The 20,788-nt window shown below is 36.3% G+C and overlaps 1 protein-coding gene across 7 annotated transcripts in view; it reads right to left on the reverse strand.

The window, feature by feature from the left end:
• Positions 1-1,407: 1,407 nt before the first annotated feature.
• Cadm2 (cell adhesion molecule 2) overlaps positions 1,408-20,788 on the reverse strand; it is a 977,040-nt gene continuing 957,659 nt past the window's right edge. For all 7 annotated transcript variants that reach the window (XM_039088453.2, XM_039088451.2, XM_039088454.1 and 4 more), the window contains 2 exons: positions 11,105-11,230; positions 1,408-9,073 (listed from right to left, as the gene is read on the reverse strand). In XM_039088453.2, coding sequence (XP_038944381.1) covers positions 8,955-9,073; positions 11,105-11,230 — 245 coding nt within the window. In that variant the 3' untranslated portion in view covers positions 1,408-8,954. The remainder of the gene's footprint in view (positions 9,074-11,104; positions 11,231-20,788) is intronic.

The following is a 20,788-nucleotide window of genomic DNA, read 5'->3' on the forward strand; positions in this document are numbered from 1 at the left end:
CTTGTTTTCTCTTTCATCTCTTTCTTCTTGTCTCCCTCCTTTGACTCTGGGGTTCAGTGTGTTGACTGGGCTGTATGTAAAGTCTATATGTCCATCCTTAATCTTTAAAGTTGGCGTCCATCACTCTATAAACCAGTATTGTATTTCTAAAATCTTTCATCTATTGAATTTATATATATGTGTGTATGGGTGTGTGGGTGTACACATACATGTACCATATATATATATATATATATATATGCATATACATCATGGGTAAGGATTTATATTAACACAAATAAAAAATTAGAATTTTTTGCAGTTACAGTCAAGATGTGTGTTTTCAGGGTTTCAATAATACCTTAAATCTGATTGTGGTATCGGGCACTCTTTAGAAGATTACTAAAGTTTATAGTCATTATTATAATAAAGCATTTATTAACATGATCCACTTAAAAAGTTAGCATAAGATACAAACAGAAAAATGTTACATGTATTTAAGATTATACACAATGTTTGAAAGATAAATATGTTTTTGGTTTTTGGTTTTCTAAAATATGGGAATTGTTTCTTAATATACATATTTTTACTGAATTTATCTCCTTTTCCATCAAACAGAACAATGTCAAAAGTGTTTAAAGTAACTACTGTTTGTAAGACTAGTCTCATTGTATTAATGAGCTTTCTAGAGCAAGGCTTAAAGTATTATGTTTAGCTTTTGGGTGTAGATTAATTTGGCCTATTGGAAACCTTACATATTGTTTTGGTTAAATAATGAAGCCTAAATTAGTATTAAACTCAATTTAAATGCAAGTGTAGAATTGTCTCCCTGCTTTTACTTCAAGTTTTCAAAAATCTGGGGACATGTGCATATCTAAACTTTTACAAAGCTTTATTGCTGAATTTTTTCCCTAAATTTAAACATTTCCTAGACTCTTTCAGCTCCAAAACACATCTTGTTATATATATTAAAGTTATATTTGAAGTTTTATACAGAAAAGGCTGCTTTCATGTACCAAAGGCATTATAAAATTAAGGACATATGAATTGACAAAGATTCATTGTGAATTGTATGATAAATTGTTTGTTTGAAATGTTGGATTTATAATGCCATAAAATTATCAGGATTAAACTTGCCATTATCCCAAGTTTATCCATTTAGGAAGCATGATGGCCACGTGCCTTCTTGGTTTGGAGCTTATGTGGAGAGGCATGCTGGGTATCATCAGAAGAAGAAACAGCAACAACAAAAAGCCCCTTCATGAATGTTTCCCTGAAAATGTCCTCATTTCCTTTGGATATGTGGAATCTGATTTTTAAGAAAGCTTCAAATTACCAAATATCGCATGCCTTCTTTTGCTGGAAAAAAAGTATAAATGGGAAATAACATAACAGGTTACTTAATAAAAATAAACCAGATACAAAATCTTGCCTTGTATTTACAGACAAATTTTAATGGAATATTTCATGGTCCAACACAAATATCAGACCCAATGGCACTAATTCTTGTACAGCCTTTGGCTTACCCTGTATAACAAAATCTGTTATTTAAAGTAGACTACAAAATATCTCATGATAAGTGAACTTCCAAAGACACAAAGAAAATCTTCCATAAATTTAAAAGCTTATCTCAAATTCTTATTGTTATAAGCTTGGGGTGTATATATGGTTAATTGCATTATCTTAGGTAGTTGGAATATATCGGTTAGAGTATAGAAATAAAAATGAAGCTTGTTTTAGATATTTTTGCTTCTGTTCCTAGTCAACATTAGTAAACACAAATAAGTGGATGTCAAATTACTTTTACAAAATTTTGAATGTTGGCAATCTCAAGCAAAATTCTTTTCGTCAGCGACACTTTTTTAACCCTTAGTCAGCATATTACAAGGTTCATACATTTCAAGGAGTAATGATTAAATGTTATATCAGAAAGATAACATTTTTAGTAGCTCTCATTTATTTAAAAAAAAGTTCCCTCTAGAAATTTACAAGAAAATTGTATGTCATTGAGAAAACTTCAAATAGATGGATATAAAATGCAATTGAGAAAAGGTATTCAAAATAATGTGTTTGGCATAACAGAATGTGCTTCACAACACCTTTTGTAATTTTTCACTAGAGAAAAGAAAGTTTATTTCCAATGTCTGAGTTTAAGCCTAAAATACAGTAAATGAAGAAAAAGTTCAGTAATGTCCAGCAGATAACTAAAATTCAAATTTTATTATTTTCATATTTATCAGACATCTTTTTCTGAGGAGACTTTACTGAAAGGGTGGAGTGAGGTGGGAACCCTGTAGGCATGTTTAGGAGTGTTGTACATGACATATTTGAAGCGCCACTCAGTACACATTGAATACTTTGTAAGTATATAGGCATGTCAACATGCAAGTGTCATGTACTTAATATTACAATATGCATTTTGTTTTGTGTAAATGTTCATGATAAGAGTAGATTCGATAATTGTGTTTTGTTTTCTGTGCGATCTGCTTCATTTTGGTGGATTTTCTTTACAGCACAGAATACATTTGAGTGCTGTCATAAGTATACCCTTCCAAAAGATACGGATTTCATGTCAGGTAAATAGAACACATTATTTTTGAAGCTACATTAGTGGGAACGCCTGCATTTCTGGACACAGTTTTCAGAGATAAGTCTTTAAATTTTTTTTTTAACACGGCAAACTTGTTGCAAAGGTTGTTTGCACTGAAATATTTACGATAAGAATGGAGCTATCTTTAAGAAATATTTACGGTTACATAAAAAGCCAAACAACCGTTTGACAAATATTGATGTGAACTGAATGTGAAGAAGAGATTAACCATTCCAGACTCAGAAGTCCATAGTTCACTACCCAATCGCATCATTGAATCAATCGACAACACGTACAGCGAGTACAGCGAAGTAAGTTTGTAAAAAGATTAAAATGTTACATATTTATAAGGAGCAATATTCCTAGCTTTGAAAAGCTTCTAGATTGCTTTTTGTTCTATTTATGACATTCAGTCAACACATGGGAACCACAGAGAAAAGCAAAGCGGAGAAAGATAACAACTGTTTACATTTGTACTTGTCTTTAACCGATTAGTGACTACTGCTTCCAACCGTGACATTTTATTGCGCGTGACTTTCACTATCAGCAAATATAAAAACATGTCTACGAGGATCATGTACAAGGGAAAGCATCTAAAGAAAGAAAGCATTTGAGGTTTGACAGTACTGTGTGTTCGTGTAATGCTGCATTTCATGCTGCGCTTAAAAGTCCGTGTAGGGATCGCTACTGCTTTGACCCTGGATGTGGGAAAAGTGCTTAAGTGCTGAGTCCTGGAAGATTTTTCTTGTGCCTCTGCAATTGTCACTTCTCTTTTAACTGAACATCTTTGAAATATACATCATATTTCCAAGGGGGTATAGTGTTTTCTTTACAACTTTTTCACATTTGGGCCCATTTTCTCCAAAATAATCACATTTCTTATATATATAATATATATGATCATATATATTACATATACATATATGGAAACGATGTTGAAGACTAAAACAAATGATATTTATAACATAACTATGTAACACAAGACATCTTACTTTAATTTTAAGCGTATTTTACAGATTCACCATCAGTATTTAATAAATTTATGTAATCTATTTTTTTCCTGAAGGAAAATATGCTAAAATGGCATTTTATTTTAACATATTTAAATTACATTATTGAAAAGTCCCTATCATGCCTAGGTAGAAAAAGTGGGCTTCTGAGGCAATATTTTGAATTATTGGGGTTATTTGTTCATAAGGAGGCAGTTTTCAAATACTTAATTTTCATTTATATAGATAATACTTCTCTGGAAATTAAATCGTATACATGATTTGTACGTAAAATACAGCACTGGATCTGAAGAAATTCTTACACATTAAAAATAAAATGGAATGTCAGATTGGATTGCAAACTGCTGCCATCAAATTACTTCTAAAAAGTTACAATTACATAACAGCAAAACATTAACGAGGCATGGAAAGGACTGTCCCCACCAAAGTTTCATAGGTTACCTATGTGCAGCTAAGGATAGAGAAGCTAAAGAAACGCATGTCCACACACCATAGAATACACTACAAGAAGTTGGCTTTTGAGATTTCCCAGGGAGTGGGGAGTGCATTGTTATGAAGGTCGTAAAATGGTGCTTCCTGGGATATCCTGTAAATATTTACTTCCGCTATTTATATCGAAGTATCATAGCCCATGTTAAAAGTGAGAGAGGTAGAAGAATTATTGTAAGTATGCATGGCAGAGAATTACCAGCTATATCCAATACTATTGCATTCAGTAGTAATCTCAGTACACAAAAATGCTGATGCTTTTAGAACCCATTCACATATACCATCCCCTTCAAGTCTCATGATTATCTTGCTATGCTCAATCCACTGCCTTTGGAAGGGTATATCGAAGTGCAAAGGGCATGTTTGGGTTGTGATAGGGAGACAAAAGGAAATATACAGAGGAAGATCTCATTAAAACATAAGTGACTTTAAGTACTAAATGTACCTTACGTTCTTTGAATACATTTTACTCATAATCAAAGTATATTAATCTATTAAAGAACATACATTTCAAAGAAAGTTTAAGAAGGTCAAATTCGATTAGTTATGAATCAAAGATTAAAATCCATGTCTTTTCATCCTCTGCAGTAATGTTGAACACTAAACCAAGTAAGTGTCCTTTGTCACTTCAATAATTAAGTAAGAAAAAAAAATAAAACTTGCTGTAGTTAGTACTTTCACACATGTGAGGTGAATTAGCAAACTCTTGGGTGTCCTTTAAGAGTATATTAAAAACCCTTTGCATTAAATATCCAGCAATAGAATTAGAGATATTGCACTGAGTATATTTCAATATTGCCAATGTATATTTCAAAACAAATTATATTATCTACACTAAGATTTCCTCTTTCCCAGAATTCAAAATGCATATTATAATTACATGGGTTTCCAACATCCATACACAGCTAGTACAAGATACTTACATGTACATACAGTGTAGTTACCTATATTTTGCATAGTTTTTAGTGTGTACTTGGTGCCGCTTACCAAAAAGCATTACTTGTCAGTCATTTCCTTTAGGTTTTTCAATTATGTCAGTTGTGACCACTGAGTAATCATTTCATTGTCTGTACTCATTACAGATTACCGTCCATTAAAGGAAATAAAATTGGGCATTTTCAAAAGTTTTTTGGGACCAAAATATTATGGGAAAGCTACAGACTGATACAAAAAGTCTTTTTTCCCCCACCATTGGAAAAAGGTGTGAAATTCTCTATTTTTATCTTTTAAATTATAATTACATCGAAAGGGTGAGGAAGTGAAAGCATTTTCGATGTGCCCATTGGTAACACTTTGCAGTAAGTGGCACTAAATCACACGATAACTGCTATGTTACACGGAAGAGCCATGCTGTCAAACAGCTGCTGTACGTGTACCGATATGGCATCTCACTGCTGTTCAGTCATGAGTACATAGTTACAGGTGAGCCTGTCTTTTTACTTGAATATTTATATTTTTTTTTACAAGAAAACAACAAACAAAAACCCGAGCAAAACCAATGAGGTGTTAGCTTCTTTGCCATTGTCAGGAAAGTTGTTCTTCCTTTCTCTACTTGTTATTATGATTGGAAAGTTTCTATGAAGGACTGAACATCTTTAATGAGATCATCCGGTTTCTACATTAAATCCCAATATCAGGTTCCTTAAATTGCTTCTTGCAATTTCTGGTCAAAGAAAACAAGTTGGAATCTCTTTCTCTGTGTTTGTTTTCATCTTTCTTCTCTTCAGTACACGCACGCACACACACACACACACACACACACACACACACACACACACACACACACACCAATTTTCCAATGGGGTATTTTGTCATTACTTATAACATTTCCTTTTTTCTTATAGTCTTGGTAACCATTCTTCCCAGGACATTCAAAAAGGAAAAGAAGACAAGAAGAATGTTGGTTAGATCTGACTGCTGGAGGACAATCAGTGTGCACTGTAAACACGTCTGGCAGAGAGGAACGTCCTTTTGTAACGAATGGGTGCTCACAGTCTCTGAGCAGTGCACACATTCCAGTCACTGCGTGTCCTACCTACTGACCTCCCTTAGCAGAGACAGAGAGGCTCATGTGCATACAATTGCGCACATTTCAGGCTTCTCAGTTGACATGAGTCCAATTTAGAAATCTTACTTCATTTATTTTTTATTTGCTGGAATGGGGAATACCCACAGTTCTTCTAACTTGTTTCCTTCAGTGAAAACCAGATAACCTTTCAATACAGGAAAGTATAACTTCATCACTTTTTTTTCCATGTCAGGAAACGTCACTCAATCCAAATTAGCTACATTTAACTGAAAACAATTCGATTAGAGCCTACTAATTTTTATCTGCCAGTGATTTTCATTTTACAAACTCCAATGGGTTTGTGTATTCCTCAGAAGGGTTAAAAGAGTCAAAAGTCTTGAAATACAAACGATTTGGGGTTTCTAATTTTACAGCGTTATAAATAATGTTTGTGTTATTTAGGCAACAATTTTAGCAGTTGGAGCCAAGTAGAATATAGATGAAGGAGGATATAAATACAGCATCGATGAAGAGTAGCAATTTTGTAAATGTGTCCTGAATTAGGCTTTAAATAGCAATTGATGATGCCGTTATACAACGCACTTAGCAGTAAGGACCTTTCCATTCTGTACTAACGGGATGAATTTTGCTGTGTGGAGTCTTCCTAAAGATTATGCATGGAAAGATATGAGCAGTTTATAGACCTATTCTAGTTTCAATGTGTCTAGAGGCACCTACCTGATTCTCTCCAACTACCGTACTATATTAACAGATTATTGCATTTTTTCACAGATGGTATGGAGTGAACTGTAAAAACAAGCATGCAATCACATCAATGCAGACTTATTTCCTTAAAATGTCATACTGTATATGATTTATTATGTTAACACTCAACCACATCATATTATTTATGCTCTGTATATTTTGAAAAAGTGCTGCTTGACGGACATTGTCCTTTTTCTTTTATAAGAAATCAACAAGATAAATGCTATACAATTAAAAAAAAAGAAACTTAAAAATTCTAACATTGTCCTTAAATGTTTGATACTTTTCTGATAAATAATCTAATATACAGCACCCTTTGCCTTTCATTTGTTATTAACATAGGATAGTGTATTAAATCATTCTTGCTCCCCGCCCCCAAATAAGTTCCAAGGTATTTTTAAAACTCCACCATGCTGTTAGACATCACAAGTACAGCTACCATATCATAATTTTTGTTTTCTTCTTAAAGGTGCAATGCTTATAAGTGGGAAAATAATTTTTTTCATCTAACTGGATCTTTGTTCATTAACTTCCAATAAATGTAATAAAAAATATTCTACCAATGTTATATTTCATCCAAAGAAAGAAGATTTTGTATTGGCTTTGTGATATATTTAAGATTACAGAATTTTATAATAGTTCAATGTACCAAAAATTTAAAATAATCCAGAGAAAGAGACTTTCACCTTGGAGTTAGGAGCATGGCCTGGGTTCTCTATCACTCTCTGTTTCATAAGTTTGTACCTCATAGAATGCATAGACAGGAATTTAATACAAAGAATTAGCTCATTTATGCAGAAAAAATATCATAAACACTTCCTTTTTGGCAAATCAATGTAGGTAAGCAGCTCTGAAACCTGCCAAATGAAAATGTGTAAAGTTTTTTTTTAATTAAATCAAACTAAGAGTTGGTTTTTAGGTTATTATTCAACTGTGGTTGTGATTTAAAACCTGAGGCTGCGCACTGGTTGTTTAGCTTAAAATTACCTTTCCTTGTAACATTGTGCTTCCATTGTATAACAAATAAAATTAACAAGAACTACAAAAATTTGTTGTTGACAGTGCTAGGACATACAGACAAAAATACTAATACATGTTATCTACTTATAATATCAGTTTATGTAATATCTAAAGGGATATAATGAACGTTAGAAAATGCGTACTTATGACTGAATAACCTACAGCCAAAAAAGTTAAATATGTATCAAATAATGTTTAATTGGATTTATTATATGCACTATATACAGATACTAAAATGTCTCAAAATTGTGCCCTACTTCAGTTTTGTTTAGGCAGGTGAATCCATATGGAACAAATAAATTATAGAATCAAATAGAGAAATGAATGAAATCTTTATGATTCCCAAAGCAGTTAAATGTTTGTAATAATTTATTGGTAAATGAAGCTACAATAACCTAATGGTAGGATCTATATAATAGTATAAGGTGTCATGTCATGAGTATAATCAATACACATGGCGCCTGTATCAAACACTAAATTTTAAAGTAGCAACTTGATACAGTGTTACCAGTATAAACTCAAACATTCCAGAAAGTATACTACGGTGGTTTTCAGCTTGTGTTTTCTAGGGCGTATGTTTCTACAACATGTTACCTTTGAAGATAGACAGGTAGAAAACACTGTTTGTAAACCTCTAATCTTCGATTACGCTTAAACATAGTAGGTCATCACCTAATCCTGGGACTTGTGATAACTGTCCAATGGCAAACGACAAAGTCTGTGGCTTAATGGAAAATAAATGTGGGGGCGGGGCTCTGCATACATTTCTTCAATGTATAAAAACAACTCAGTATCATGATCCAGTGAGATGATTAACATTGTTAAGGCTGTATATTCAAGCACTGTATGTTAAAAGAGCAATGGTGTAAAATTTAGGCAATAAGAAATGTCCTGCATTATGGATGGTACAGTAATTAAAGAATGATGCTTTCAACTGCTGATTGCTGGTATACACTGGCTACTGAGAGCAGTACAGTATGGGTGTTAATAAAAGTAGTAGGAGAAGATGGTTGGAATGATTTTTGAGAGATGATTGCCAGTTTTCTCCAGCAGTCAGCCTGGTAGGTAAAACTCAGAACTTGGAGCCTGAATTTTAAATGAAATACTCTTTTTTCTCTTCGGCATTGACTTGGCTGCCTTCAGCATTGATAATGGCTGTGTCGGCATCTGGTGCGTCTTCGGCTCCTTTAGCTTCGTTTGTGAGATATGTTCCTGTGGATGGGGGAAGAAGGGTGTTAGTTCCGGGCATCTCACAAAATAACTAGCGTTAAGAAAAAAACTTGACCCAGCCTTGGTGAAATGGACAATATACTGAGAAGCAATAGAACCACACAATTCAAACATTTAAAATTCTAACTTCTTTTCTTATTCGAAGAGATTGTATTTCAAGCGAAACTGAGGCAGGAGGGAGACTGAAATGACCACTATGTAACTTTGATTCTTTAATGATGGATTGAATTTAGCTGAAACCATTAGGGTTCTTTGTTAAGATGCATATAGTTGACAATAGTCTTAAATCTTTTACCATGATTTATCATGTTTACTCACATCTGAACTTCCAAAACAAAGAATATGAAACAACATAAAAACCAATATGACAAAGAACACCAAAACCAGACAAAACAGGTCAAGAAAATAATAGACGTCTGCTTTGTATTAGCCAAATACTCCTGGGCATGAAAATCTCACTGAGCTAATGTATGTCAATAATGTTTAGATTGGAATATCATAAAAATGAAATTTCTAAAAATTTTACTTTGTTAAAATCATAATTTCCTGACTCATAAATCTCTCCCTCCCTCCCTCCCTCCCTCCCTCCCTCCCTCCCTCCGTGTCGCCCCCCTCTGTGTGTGTGTGTGTGTGTGTATATATATATATATATATATCTTTTAACCAAATAATCCAGTATTGAACCTCATTACTACAAATACATTGCTGTCCTTTTGTTCTCATTCAGCTTTCTGTTTTGTTTTGTTGGTTTGTTTCGTTTCATTTCATTTCAGAATTAGATTGGTGTTGTAAACCAATGTTTATTTAGACAATGGTCAAAATTTTCAAAATGAACCAGTTGTTAGTAGGAAGAATATAAAGTATACGCTTTTCTCTAACATTAAACTCCAACTATGAATGTCTGATTCATGGTGCATATTTTTTGCCATAATCTCGTGATTATTTTTTAATTTGCTGAAGTTTTTTAACTTACAAAGACAGAGTATGACTTACTAAGCATTATGATACAGAAAAAGTAAAATCTGCTTCTAATTTTGTAACTTAAATTATAATTTAAATTGATTTATAATTTAAACAGTTTTAAATTCATAACATAGACATTCAGCAATTAATAATGTCAGAAAACTTAAGGCAAAAATGAAATACAAAGAAATGTAAATATGATTACAGTGGCTTTTTTACAAATAAATATGGAGCAGACAAGTTTTATCAGAAGAATAAAATGGTACAGGCACTTCTACAGTGAGAGTGAAGGGTTGCCCTGAAGTCACTGGGTTTGACTTTCTTACCTTCCAATGCTGGGATAATATGCATCGTCGCATACCTGCCTTTCTACATGGTTGCTAGATTTACAAACTCAAATTTTTGCTTGCACGGCAGACATTTTACCCATTAACCATGTTTCCAACTTCATTGATTTCATTTTTATTATTAACCTTTCAATAATTTTTAAAATATTATGATTCCTACTTCAATTTACTCACTTCTCTATTGCTATTCATTTATATCTTTCAATAAAATTGTATAAGCAAGGTAAACCAAAATACTCAATCATAATTTATGTGTATTTGAAAGCTAACATAATCGTGAGGAGAATAAAACTAATATTTCTTTTTTATTATTGGATTTTTTAAATTTACATTTCAAATGTTATTCCCTTCCCCGGTTTCCCAGGCATAAGTCCCCTATCCCATTCCCCTCTCCTTCTTTCTTAAGGGTGTTTCCACTCCCTTCCCTGTATGTTTTTATTTACAAAAATATAGACATTTTTCCACTTTTAAAGGTAGCACAGCATTTACCTCATAGTAGAGTTAATAAAATTACTGTTAACCCATTAGAAATAACACTTATCACCCCTTCCCTGAGTTAGTATGGAGTTTACATCTGCAAATCCCTCTAATTGCATCCCTGCCTTCAATCACTCAAGAAACATACACCCTATATAATATGTCAAAATCAGTGTTTGCAAGATTTTTATCCAAACCAAGAGGGCTTTCTCTGACTGTTGCTCACCTTTATGTCTTGCCAGATATCGGCCAAGCAGGAATATGGAGCACAGGGTAACAAATACAACCACAGCCACTATGCCGCCTATGAGAGCATGGTCAGGGCCATTCTGACCAGCCAGAGAATTGGGATCTGCAAGAGAATGAAAAGTGGTGCTTTAGTCAGTTACTTTCTCCTGAAATACAGATCTGGAGCCAGAGGGGTCCTTTCAAAAGAGCATGTTTCTATTAGAATGAATTTGTATTGAAATGTATTGTGTCAATCGTTCAGTCAACAAACATTGGTTGTGTGGCTACAGTGCAAAGAACACCTGGAGATAGAAGATTGAACAAGTTAATAACTTCTACCATGGAGTTTATAGTTTAAGGAAAATATGACATGAATTAAATATATATATATATATAAGCTTTTGATGTTACATGTTTTTACTTAGTATACACATTTGGAAGAATAAATGTATATGTGAACCTCTTTAATATATATATACATATATGTTTACTCATGATATAGAAAATTCATAGGTAAATTTTAAAAAAGATCATTACGATGGAAAATCTGGAGTCTAGTACAATAATTTGCTATTAATGATTACACAAATAATATTTAAAGCTATTAAAATTGATGATTGCTCTTAAGATAAATCCTTGGGAGGATCAAAGTTTAAGTCCAGATAATCATAACAAATAATTTCATCAGAGAGAACTGAGAAGGAGAGAGCAGGATGATTTTGGAGAGAAGAGTCAGAATCTGGTGGAGTAATATAGTGTGGTGACAGGCTTGCACAACCGTGAAATGTCACTAGGAGGCGAAACATGAATAAACATTGAGAATGAAATGTTCATTGGATTTGTATTTTTCCAAACAATGATTGGAAAGGACTATCAAGAACCTTTACATTCTGCTGTTAGTACGATTTTATTGGAAAGAGGTAACCAGCAAAGGATAAAAAGATAAAAAAAATGTAGATGTTTAGATAAGCAAATGTTTGAAAATTGCCATTTATGAAAGTCGCATGGCAAGGAACAAAACCCAACGAAACTTTGACTTAAGAAAATACATTAAGGCTCTGCTCTCTGGCAAAGGTCAGCTTCCTCTCCCAACTGTCGTCTTGCAAAGATCCCCATGTACTTCCTGATATTTTATAGGCAGGATTCAGAGGGCAACAAATAAGTTACGGCTGGCACTAATGCTTTCAAAATCTCAAAGAGTGGCTGTAGAGACCGGTACCTGGCAAATAGATTTAGGAGTGCGATATTTAATGGAACCAGTGTCCTGTCAAAGAATCATAACCAAACGAAAATAACAACCTGGGTTTAAAAGTTCGAACAATCTATAGACACCAAAAACGTGTGAAAGGAAGAAATGGAATATAAAAGCTGAATTGTGCCGATGACGGTCCTGGTTTACAGCGCCTGCTCCTAATGCATCCTGGCATAGGCCCTTCCAGGTTGAAAGCAAAGAGAAAACCGTATCGTCAAAGCTGAAGGATCTTGTGATTCTAGTCTGACACGCTGTCGTGAGTGGTTTCCCCTTAGCTCGTATGTAGGAACAATGATAATTAAAGAGTGGATACCACGCCTGTATTATGGAGAATGTGCTGTGAAGTGCTTGAACGATCCCTCAGGAGGGTACGAAGACCTCAACTTTGAAAACCAACTCCACAATCTGCCAATAAGCTACCTTTAGCATTTTATACAGATTTGAATTTCTATATATTTGTAGCAATCCCTGCTCACCTTAAAAAAAAAAGAACAAAATGAAAAGAGAAGACATTTTCGCTCCACTCCGACATCAAAGTTCATAATCTGTATTCTGCATTTCACCATCAGAATTTTGTAGATTCAAGATGTCTCAATTTCTTTCGTGATTTTTACCTTTATGTCATGAGTCGCTTCTTTTTTTCTTTTTTCTTTTTTTTTTTACTTTATACTATGGTCTTGTTACATTCTCTTCAATCCTTGAGTTATCTTACATTAATTCTTTGAAATCTTTTCAAGAATTTTATTTATTCCTTTAAGATTTTTGTATATTCTGCTATCTTTCCCTTGGAGACTTACATTATCCTTCATTTTCTTCATGTTGCTTATATCACTTTACAGATATTTGCATATCGTATATTAGTCAGTGATTTGCCCTATTTTATAGAGCATGTTTCAGTAGAGAATATCTAGTTTTTCAATGAGCTGTAAGGTGTGACCATGTGCTTAGGTTTGATTTTGGTGAGCTCAATAGTGAAGCCTTGACGTCCTTACTCGTGGTTGCAGTCAAAGCTGGAGAAACCTTTAATGTTCGGATTTTCTGTTTAGAATGCTAACTTTATAAGCAGTATTATACTTTATAAATAACTCCCCTTCCCTTTTCTGTCATTTGCAGTCTTCTCAACCATAGGCCAGTCTTAAAATTTTATGTAATATTGTCTAACTTTTGCCTCATGACATAAAGGCTTATGGCTAACAATGTAAAATACTACATCATAACAAAAGATAACCACAGTAACCTATATTATCATCTTAACAATTTACAAGAGTCACATGTATAATTCATTTTATGTAATGTATACTAATTTATTAACGAGTTTTAGAACAGGCCCTTAGACTTTAGTAGTCCAGGAGGCCTTAGCACAATTAATGCCATTTAGAGGCACCTTTTTTAGAGCCTAGTCAGTAGGCCCCGATACTTTCCAAATTGGTAGCAAAAATTTAATCCATCAAAGATCTAATCCATAGTCTTAGTATCTGGAAGAGTCCTTGAGTGTACCAACCTTGCTTTTTGGTCCCTGAAAGTTTGCTTTCTCTAACTGTTCTTGCTAACTGAAGTGTCTCAAATGGGATGTGGTTTCTTTTGTGCATAAAAGGCAAAGAATGGGGAGGCTATATGATTTTGGCAAGTTCACTGTATGCCAGCAAATTACGATTTCCTTTTTTTAAATTTATTTTTAAATTACTTTTTAAAAATTCTTTAATCTCATTTACAGTCCAGTCGTTTCCCCCCTCCTGGTTCACCCTTTGACTGTTCCACATCCCATATCTCCCCCTTCTCATCTCCAAAAGGATATTCCCCACCCTCCCCACCCTCCCACTACTACCCCACAAGCTCTCTCCACTGTGGTCTCCTGTGGTCTCAAGTCTCTTGAGGGTTAGGTGCATCTTCTCTCACTGAATTAACTCAAATAAATCAGTAGCCTTCCTTTATACAAATGATAAATGGGCTGAGAAGGAAATTAGGGAAAAAACACCCTTCACAATAGCCTCAAAAATATAAAATATCTTGGGGTAACTCTAACCAAGCATGTGAAAGATCGATATGACAATAACTTCAAGTCTCTCAGGAAAGAAATTGAAGATTTCAGAAAATGGAGAGATCTCCCATGCTCATGACTTGGCAGAATTGAGATAGTAAAAATGGCCATCCTACCAAAAGCAGTCTACAGAGGCAACACAATTCCCATCAAAATCCCAACACAATTCTTCAAAGACATGGAGAGAGCAATTCTCAAATTCATCTGTAAAACATAAAATCCAGAATAGCAAAAACAATTCATAACAATAGAACTTCTGGGGCAATCACTAACCCTGACCTCAACCTGTACTACAGAACAATAGTGATAAAAACTTCGTGGTATTAGTACAGAACACAGGTTGACCAATGAAATAGAATTGAAGATCCAGAAATAGCACCACACACCTATGGACACTTGATCTTTGACAAAGAAGCCAAAAATATACAATGGGAAAAAAAGGCATCTTTGATAAATGGTGCTGCTGTAAGGAATAGATAGTTCCTAGGGAGTGTGTACCCTGAGATGCTGCCTCCTGTCAACTCCTGATGCCTCCACCCAAACCAGAAAACTAGATCATTAGGGTACTTTCCACATAGGACATCTAGGGGAAACAAGCCAAAAATGATGGTATCTTGGGTCCAACTGAGATCTCACCAACCACCTAGTTTAAATCTGTTTGGTTGTATTTACTATGTGTCACTTTATGTTTCTTGGTTGGAAAAAGTTTTAAAATAGAAGGGGCCACCCCAGGAATATGTCAGTCACTGTCCCGCAATAGCACATGACTTCTTGCAGACTGACATCTGCCTCGCAGCCCTTCTAGCAGCAACTGTGGCTGTGGAGGCTGCTGTTGCTCTGGTGACACCAGGGGTGGGGGGCTTCCAGGCAGCAATGGTGGAATGGCTTCCCACAGCCTAAGGAAGGTTTTGCAGATGAGGACAGTTATGATATCCATGAAAATGTCTATAGCCTCTGTGAAATCCATCGGTCCTCTTCTGTAGGACACTGGCCCGTTTTGGTTCAGGCCATCTGAAACCTGGTAGCTGTTATATCTCAGCAACCATAGCCGGTTTGGCTCTCTTGACCAGGGTCTTTCTATGGTGTGGTGTCTCATCTGGCTTAAGACATCTGCCTTTTTGTTTGGAACATTAATCTTTTCAGCTCAGTGACATTGCTGGCCGAAACCCACACCTCCACCTCTGAGGTGCACCAGAGGAAACTATCCTTTGCTCTTCTGCTCCTAGAGTGTTTGCTCACGGTTCTGACAGCTTCATCACTTAAAGTCTGAGATTTTTGGATCTTAAACAAGATTTTGCAAAGGGGATCTTGTCTGGGCATTGGGTAGTTGGCAAAGGCTAGCAGCTTATCTTCAAAAAGGCTTGATCCTGTTTCTAACAGTTGGCAGGCATTTTTTTGTAGACCCTTGCCATTATCCATGCTAATAAATGAAGCTTTAAAAAACAGACTTTAGACTGCCCTGCACTCTGGAGAGGCCCTCCTGAGGGGGACACAAGAGGGGTGGATATCTAACACCCAAATAATGCATTACCTGGCACTTTGTCTGGTCCATCCCAGTATCTGATTCTGTAAAACTTTAGCCATTGAACTAGCCAGCCTCGTGCTAGATGATACTGTGATAGGGCCTCTCAATGACTTCCTGAAAGTGACTGATGCAATCCAATATGGCAGACTGAACAGATGTCCTGCTACAAGAAGTAAAGCAGGTTCCAAATACTGATGGGATGTTGTGTTTACGATGTAATCAGGTATGACAGTTCCACATTTGTCACCTTGGACAAGACAGTACTGGCCTAGCCCCTCAGTAAAGGGTTTCATCACAAAGGGCTGAACTTCTGGCACTATCCCAGAGATTGCACTGCAGGAGACCTAGTGATGAACCATCTGACTGTCTTCTGTAGCGCCCTTCAGCTGGGTATGGTGGATACATGGGGTAACACTAATGATCTCTTCTGGAGGAGTGTGCAGACCACAGGGTATTTGCGTTTCCATATTGTCTCCAGGCTCTGGGTTGCCAGGTTGGAACTTATAGATATACTCAGACATGGGTGAGGGAGTAGCCTCTTGCACTCTGTGATGAACAGTCTTCTGAGTTTGTCGATGGCCCTATAAGGACTTGAAGAGGGAATGTTTAGTAATTTGTCTTATGAACTTCTCAAGGGAATTTTGTGTTTCCTCTTTAAGGGCTTCTACTTGTTTACCTGTGTTCTCCTGTATTTCTTTATGGGAGTTATTTATGTCCTTCTTAAAGTCCTCTATCATCATGAAATGTGATTTTAAATCCAAATATTGTTTTTCTGGTGTGTTTGGATATCCAGTATTTGCTTTGGTGAGAGAACTGGGCTCTGATGATGTCAAGTAGTCTTGGTTTCTGTTACTTAGGTTCCTGTACTTGCCTCTCGTCATCAGGTTGTCTCTGGTGTTAGCTTGTCTTGCTGTCTCCAACAGTGGCTTGACCCTCCTGTGGGCCTGTGTGTCAGCACTCCTGCAGACCTGTTTTCTTTCAGCTGGACCTGGGAACAGAGATCTGCTTCTGGGTTTGTGTGACCTGAAGCTTGGCGCAGAAGAGCTGGTCTTACCTCTGCTCTCAGGTGTGTAGGCGCTCCTGGCGACTGGCGCAGAAGACTCCTGGCGACTGGTGCAGAAGACTCCTGGCGACTGGTGCAGAAGACTCCTGGCGACTGGTGCAGAAGACTCCTGGCGACTGGTGCAGAAGACTCCTGGCGACTTGGCGCAGAAGACTCCTGGCGACTGGTGCAGAAGAGCCGGTCTTACCTCTGCTCTCCGGTGTGTAGGCGCTCCTGGCGACTGGTGCAGAAGACTCCTAGCGACTTGGCGCAGAAGACTCCTGGCGACTTAGCGCAGAAGAGCTGGTCTTTCCTCTGCTCTCAGGTGTGTAGGCACTCCTGGCGACTTGGCGCAGAAGACTCCTGACGACTGGTTTTTGGTTCTCAGTGCAGGAAGAAACCAGAAAGGTCCTGCCCCTGACTGCTTCTAGGTCCCTGTGCCCAAAAGCAGGTTCCTCTTGGGTCAGAAATGTGGGCAGAACTTCTCAACATGCAGTATACCTGGTCCTTAAGATAGCAACAGGTAAGAGGTTGGCCCGGTTATCATTAGTCTCAAACACTTTTAGTTAGTTTTCTTTGCCTGAACTAGGACAACTTTGAACTTGAAGGATCATTATCAGAACTCAGGGAGAGGAGCAACCCAAATCTAGGAATGTACTTTTGGGGGAGTTTCTTGGTAACTGTTGAGTTGAAATTTAAAGGTTCATCATTTCCTTTCCATTATGACTTGGTGTCTTACCAGTTATGGATCCCTTATAACTTTGGGATAGTCTTCCGCAGCACTAATTATTATCCCCCTCCAATTACCTTTATAATTAATGCAGAATATTGCAGGTCTCATCTCAAGAAAACAAATACAGGTGTAGCATGTTGATTTAAATATTTTAATGATAATTTAGATATGGAGCTTCTTTATATCTCTCCTGCCAAAAATATGTTTAAAACTTGACATTCACTATGAATTATTGGATTTGCTTTTTATTTCACTATCATCTGTTAGACTAAAAGTCTCTCCATAATTTCTATTCTTAGCAACTAAAGTAAGAGGATGAGGATCAGGTGAGTACCATATGAGCAATACAGGGATAATGCATAATTTAAATGGATAAATCCCAGCAAGGATGTCTTATACAGCCTTCAATTCATCTCCTACTGTCAGAGAAATAAAAGATAAAGTGTAGCCTTCCACAGTTCTTTATAGATACCTAAATTTGCATTATTATTCAAATAAATACATCATCTATCCTTAAAGATAATTATTTGTCCTCAAGTGTTAGCTCATGATTTTCCAAAGGTAGTCTGTGACCATGGAAGTGGGTAAATGCCACCAGACTTTGCTGTGTTGCATTAAAATTATCGTCCACCAGCAATGGATAGAGAACAGGAAATAGAAGCTACGAGTTTAAAGATTTCTGAGATTAACATCTTTTTACAGTGGGTTTTGATGCTTTTAGAATAAAATATTCTAAAGAGAAACTTATGTCAAATGATATTTATGATAAGTAATTCTTGATATTAAAATGTGGATGATCACATTACACTATAAATTTATTTGAAATTACAGTCTGGAAAAGTCATAAACTATAAAGTCCTATTTGCAAAATCATGGCTGGGCATGATGTGCTTAGTTTCACATGTCTTTAAAACAAATACAGCACTGCAAACACGTATGGGTTTCTAAATCCACCATGTTCCATGTTTAAAAATAAGCAGGATAAATTAAAATTAAAGTACAGCATGAGATAAGTCTAAAGTGTTAGGTCAAGAGGATGTGGGAGACCAGGTTTCATGCATCTCTACTTCAGACAGGATTAGAACCTGTGTGCTGGATACATTGAGCTTCTCAGATTCAGTAAACTGCTTTTGGTAATGCCAACTAGTCTTTCATTAAGGCTCACTACCTCAATCACTAGAATACCAAAGGACTAATGGAGAACTAGAGAGGCCCAACAAGCAGCTGAAAGGGTCAGATGCAGATACTTAAAGCCAACCAATGACAGAAACCAGGATCCTCTGTGGTTGAATTAGGAAAAGACTGGAAGAAGCTGAGGAGTAGGGCAGTCCCTTGGAAGGACCAGCAGTCTCAACTAACCTGGTTCCCTGAGACCTCTCATACACAGAGTCACCAAACAGGTAGCATACATTGGCTGATCTGAGGCTCCTGACACATATACAACAGAGGACTGCCTGGTCTGTCCTCAGTGAGAGAAAATGCACCTAACCCTCAAGAGACTTGCGGCCCCAGGGAGTGGGGAGGCCTGGTGGGTTGGAGTGTGGGGACAAACTCTTGGATATGCCTGAAGAAGAATGAGATGATGAATTGTCTGAGGGTGAACCGGGAGAGGGATAATGACTGGACTGTAAAAATGATTCAATAATAATAATAATAATAATAATAATAATTTATTCCAATTTGTGATGACTTTATAATCCTAGGTGTTGAGACAACCAATGACCATACCATTATGAAACCCCATTTGTCCCTACCCCAGAGGGCACTGATTGTCTAAATTTCTGCAGTTAGAGGACAGGAGGCTCTTGAACCACTTACTGTCTATGTTAGAATTTTACCTGCTTTGACACTGCACAGTTTCAATGTAAGTAGCCACAGATGATATGATTTGATCAATGGACTGTTCTCATTGTGTCTAGAGAACGCTATGTTATTTTGGTATGCCAAGACTGCTGGCCCTTACAATCTTCCCGGTACCTCTTTGGTGACCGTTCCAAAGCTGTGGGCGTTCAGTGATGTGGATGTCCATTCTGGGCCAACATTCCAGTGACAATGATTTTCTGTGTTTTGACAACTTGTGTGATTTTCTGTTTTTGCCAGATTTTTAATCTCAGGCTTAGAATATAAATAACTCTTATCATATAAGAACAACAAAGGCAAATGTATGAACGCCCATGAAACAACATAAAAAGTATCTAAAAATAAACATTACATAAATATTAGAACCATGTTGAAAAAACTGATGGGATAAGATGCGTAGAGGGAAAATAATAGCCTCCCCTTAAATGAGTCACTTAGCACTTTTGACATTGCGATGGCAACGGAGTACCATGGTAAATGGCTGAGGAGTCGAAAGATGGGAAAGTATTAATAACAGAGTATGACAGTGTTGCAAATAACCTGATGGAAGTTTGTATGGGTAGGATTGAACGGGAGGGTATATTTTGTTGAGTTTTAAATCATTCAGGCCATAGATTATGAATGTATGTTTTGTTCAATTCACTCAAGCTGTTGACTAAGCGACTCACAATAATTTTAGATGCAAAACTGGATAAACTATGGGACCCCTTTGTGAAGTAATATTTGTAACATTTACCAGTAATTATTCAATTCAGTTTCAGATGGCTCAGCTTCTGCCCACTTTGGAAAGATTTGGCGGAGGTCTGGGGTGGGTTTGCATCCTTCCTCATGATGCATTTTCAGATGTCTGTCCATCTTCAGATGTCTGTCCATCTTCAGTGACCTCCTGCTAGGCTTGCTTCATCCTACACCACATTCTCTCTCTTTCTCCTTATGCAAATTCCAGGTCTAAGTGATTATTTCAACCACCTCACTTTCAGCAAACTATTTAGTTCAAGAGCTTATCCCTAGGCATTAATTCCTATCTTAAGTACGATCATCCTTGAAGATGCAAATTTTCATGAATTTAAAGGTTTTACCATGTATTTGTAATGCAACCTCAACAGTTTTACTCACTTCTAAGAACCAAGCAAATCAAGCTAGTGGTAGGATAGTATTAAATTCTTATGCTGAAAATCAAAACAACCCTGAGATTTCACCTCACACCAGTGAGAATGGCTAAGATCAAAAAC

Source organism: Rattus norvegicus, chromosome 11 (assembly GCF_036323735.1).
Source record: "Rattus norvegicus strain BN/NHsdMcwi chromosome 11, GRCr8, whole genome shotgun sequence".
NCBI lineage: Eukaryota > Metazoa > Chordata > Mammalia > Rodentia > Muridae > Rattus > Rattus norvegicus.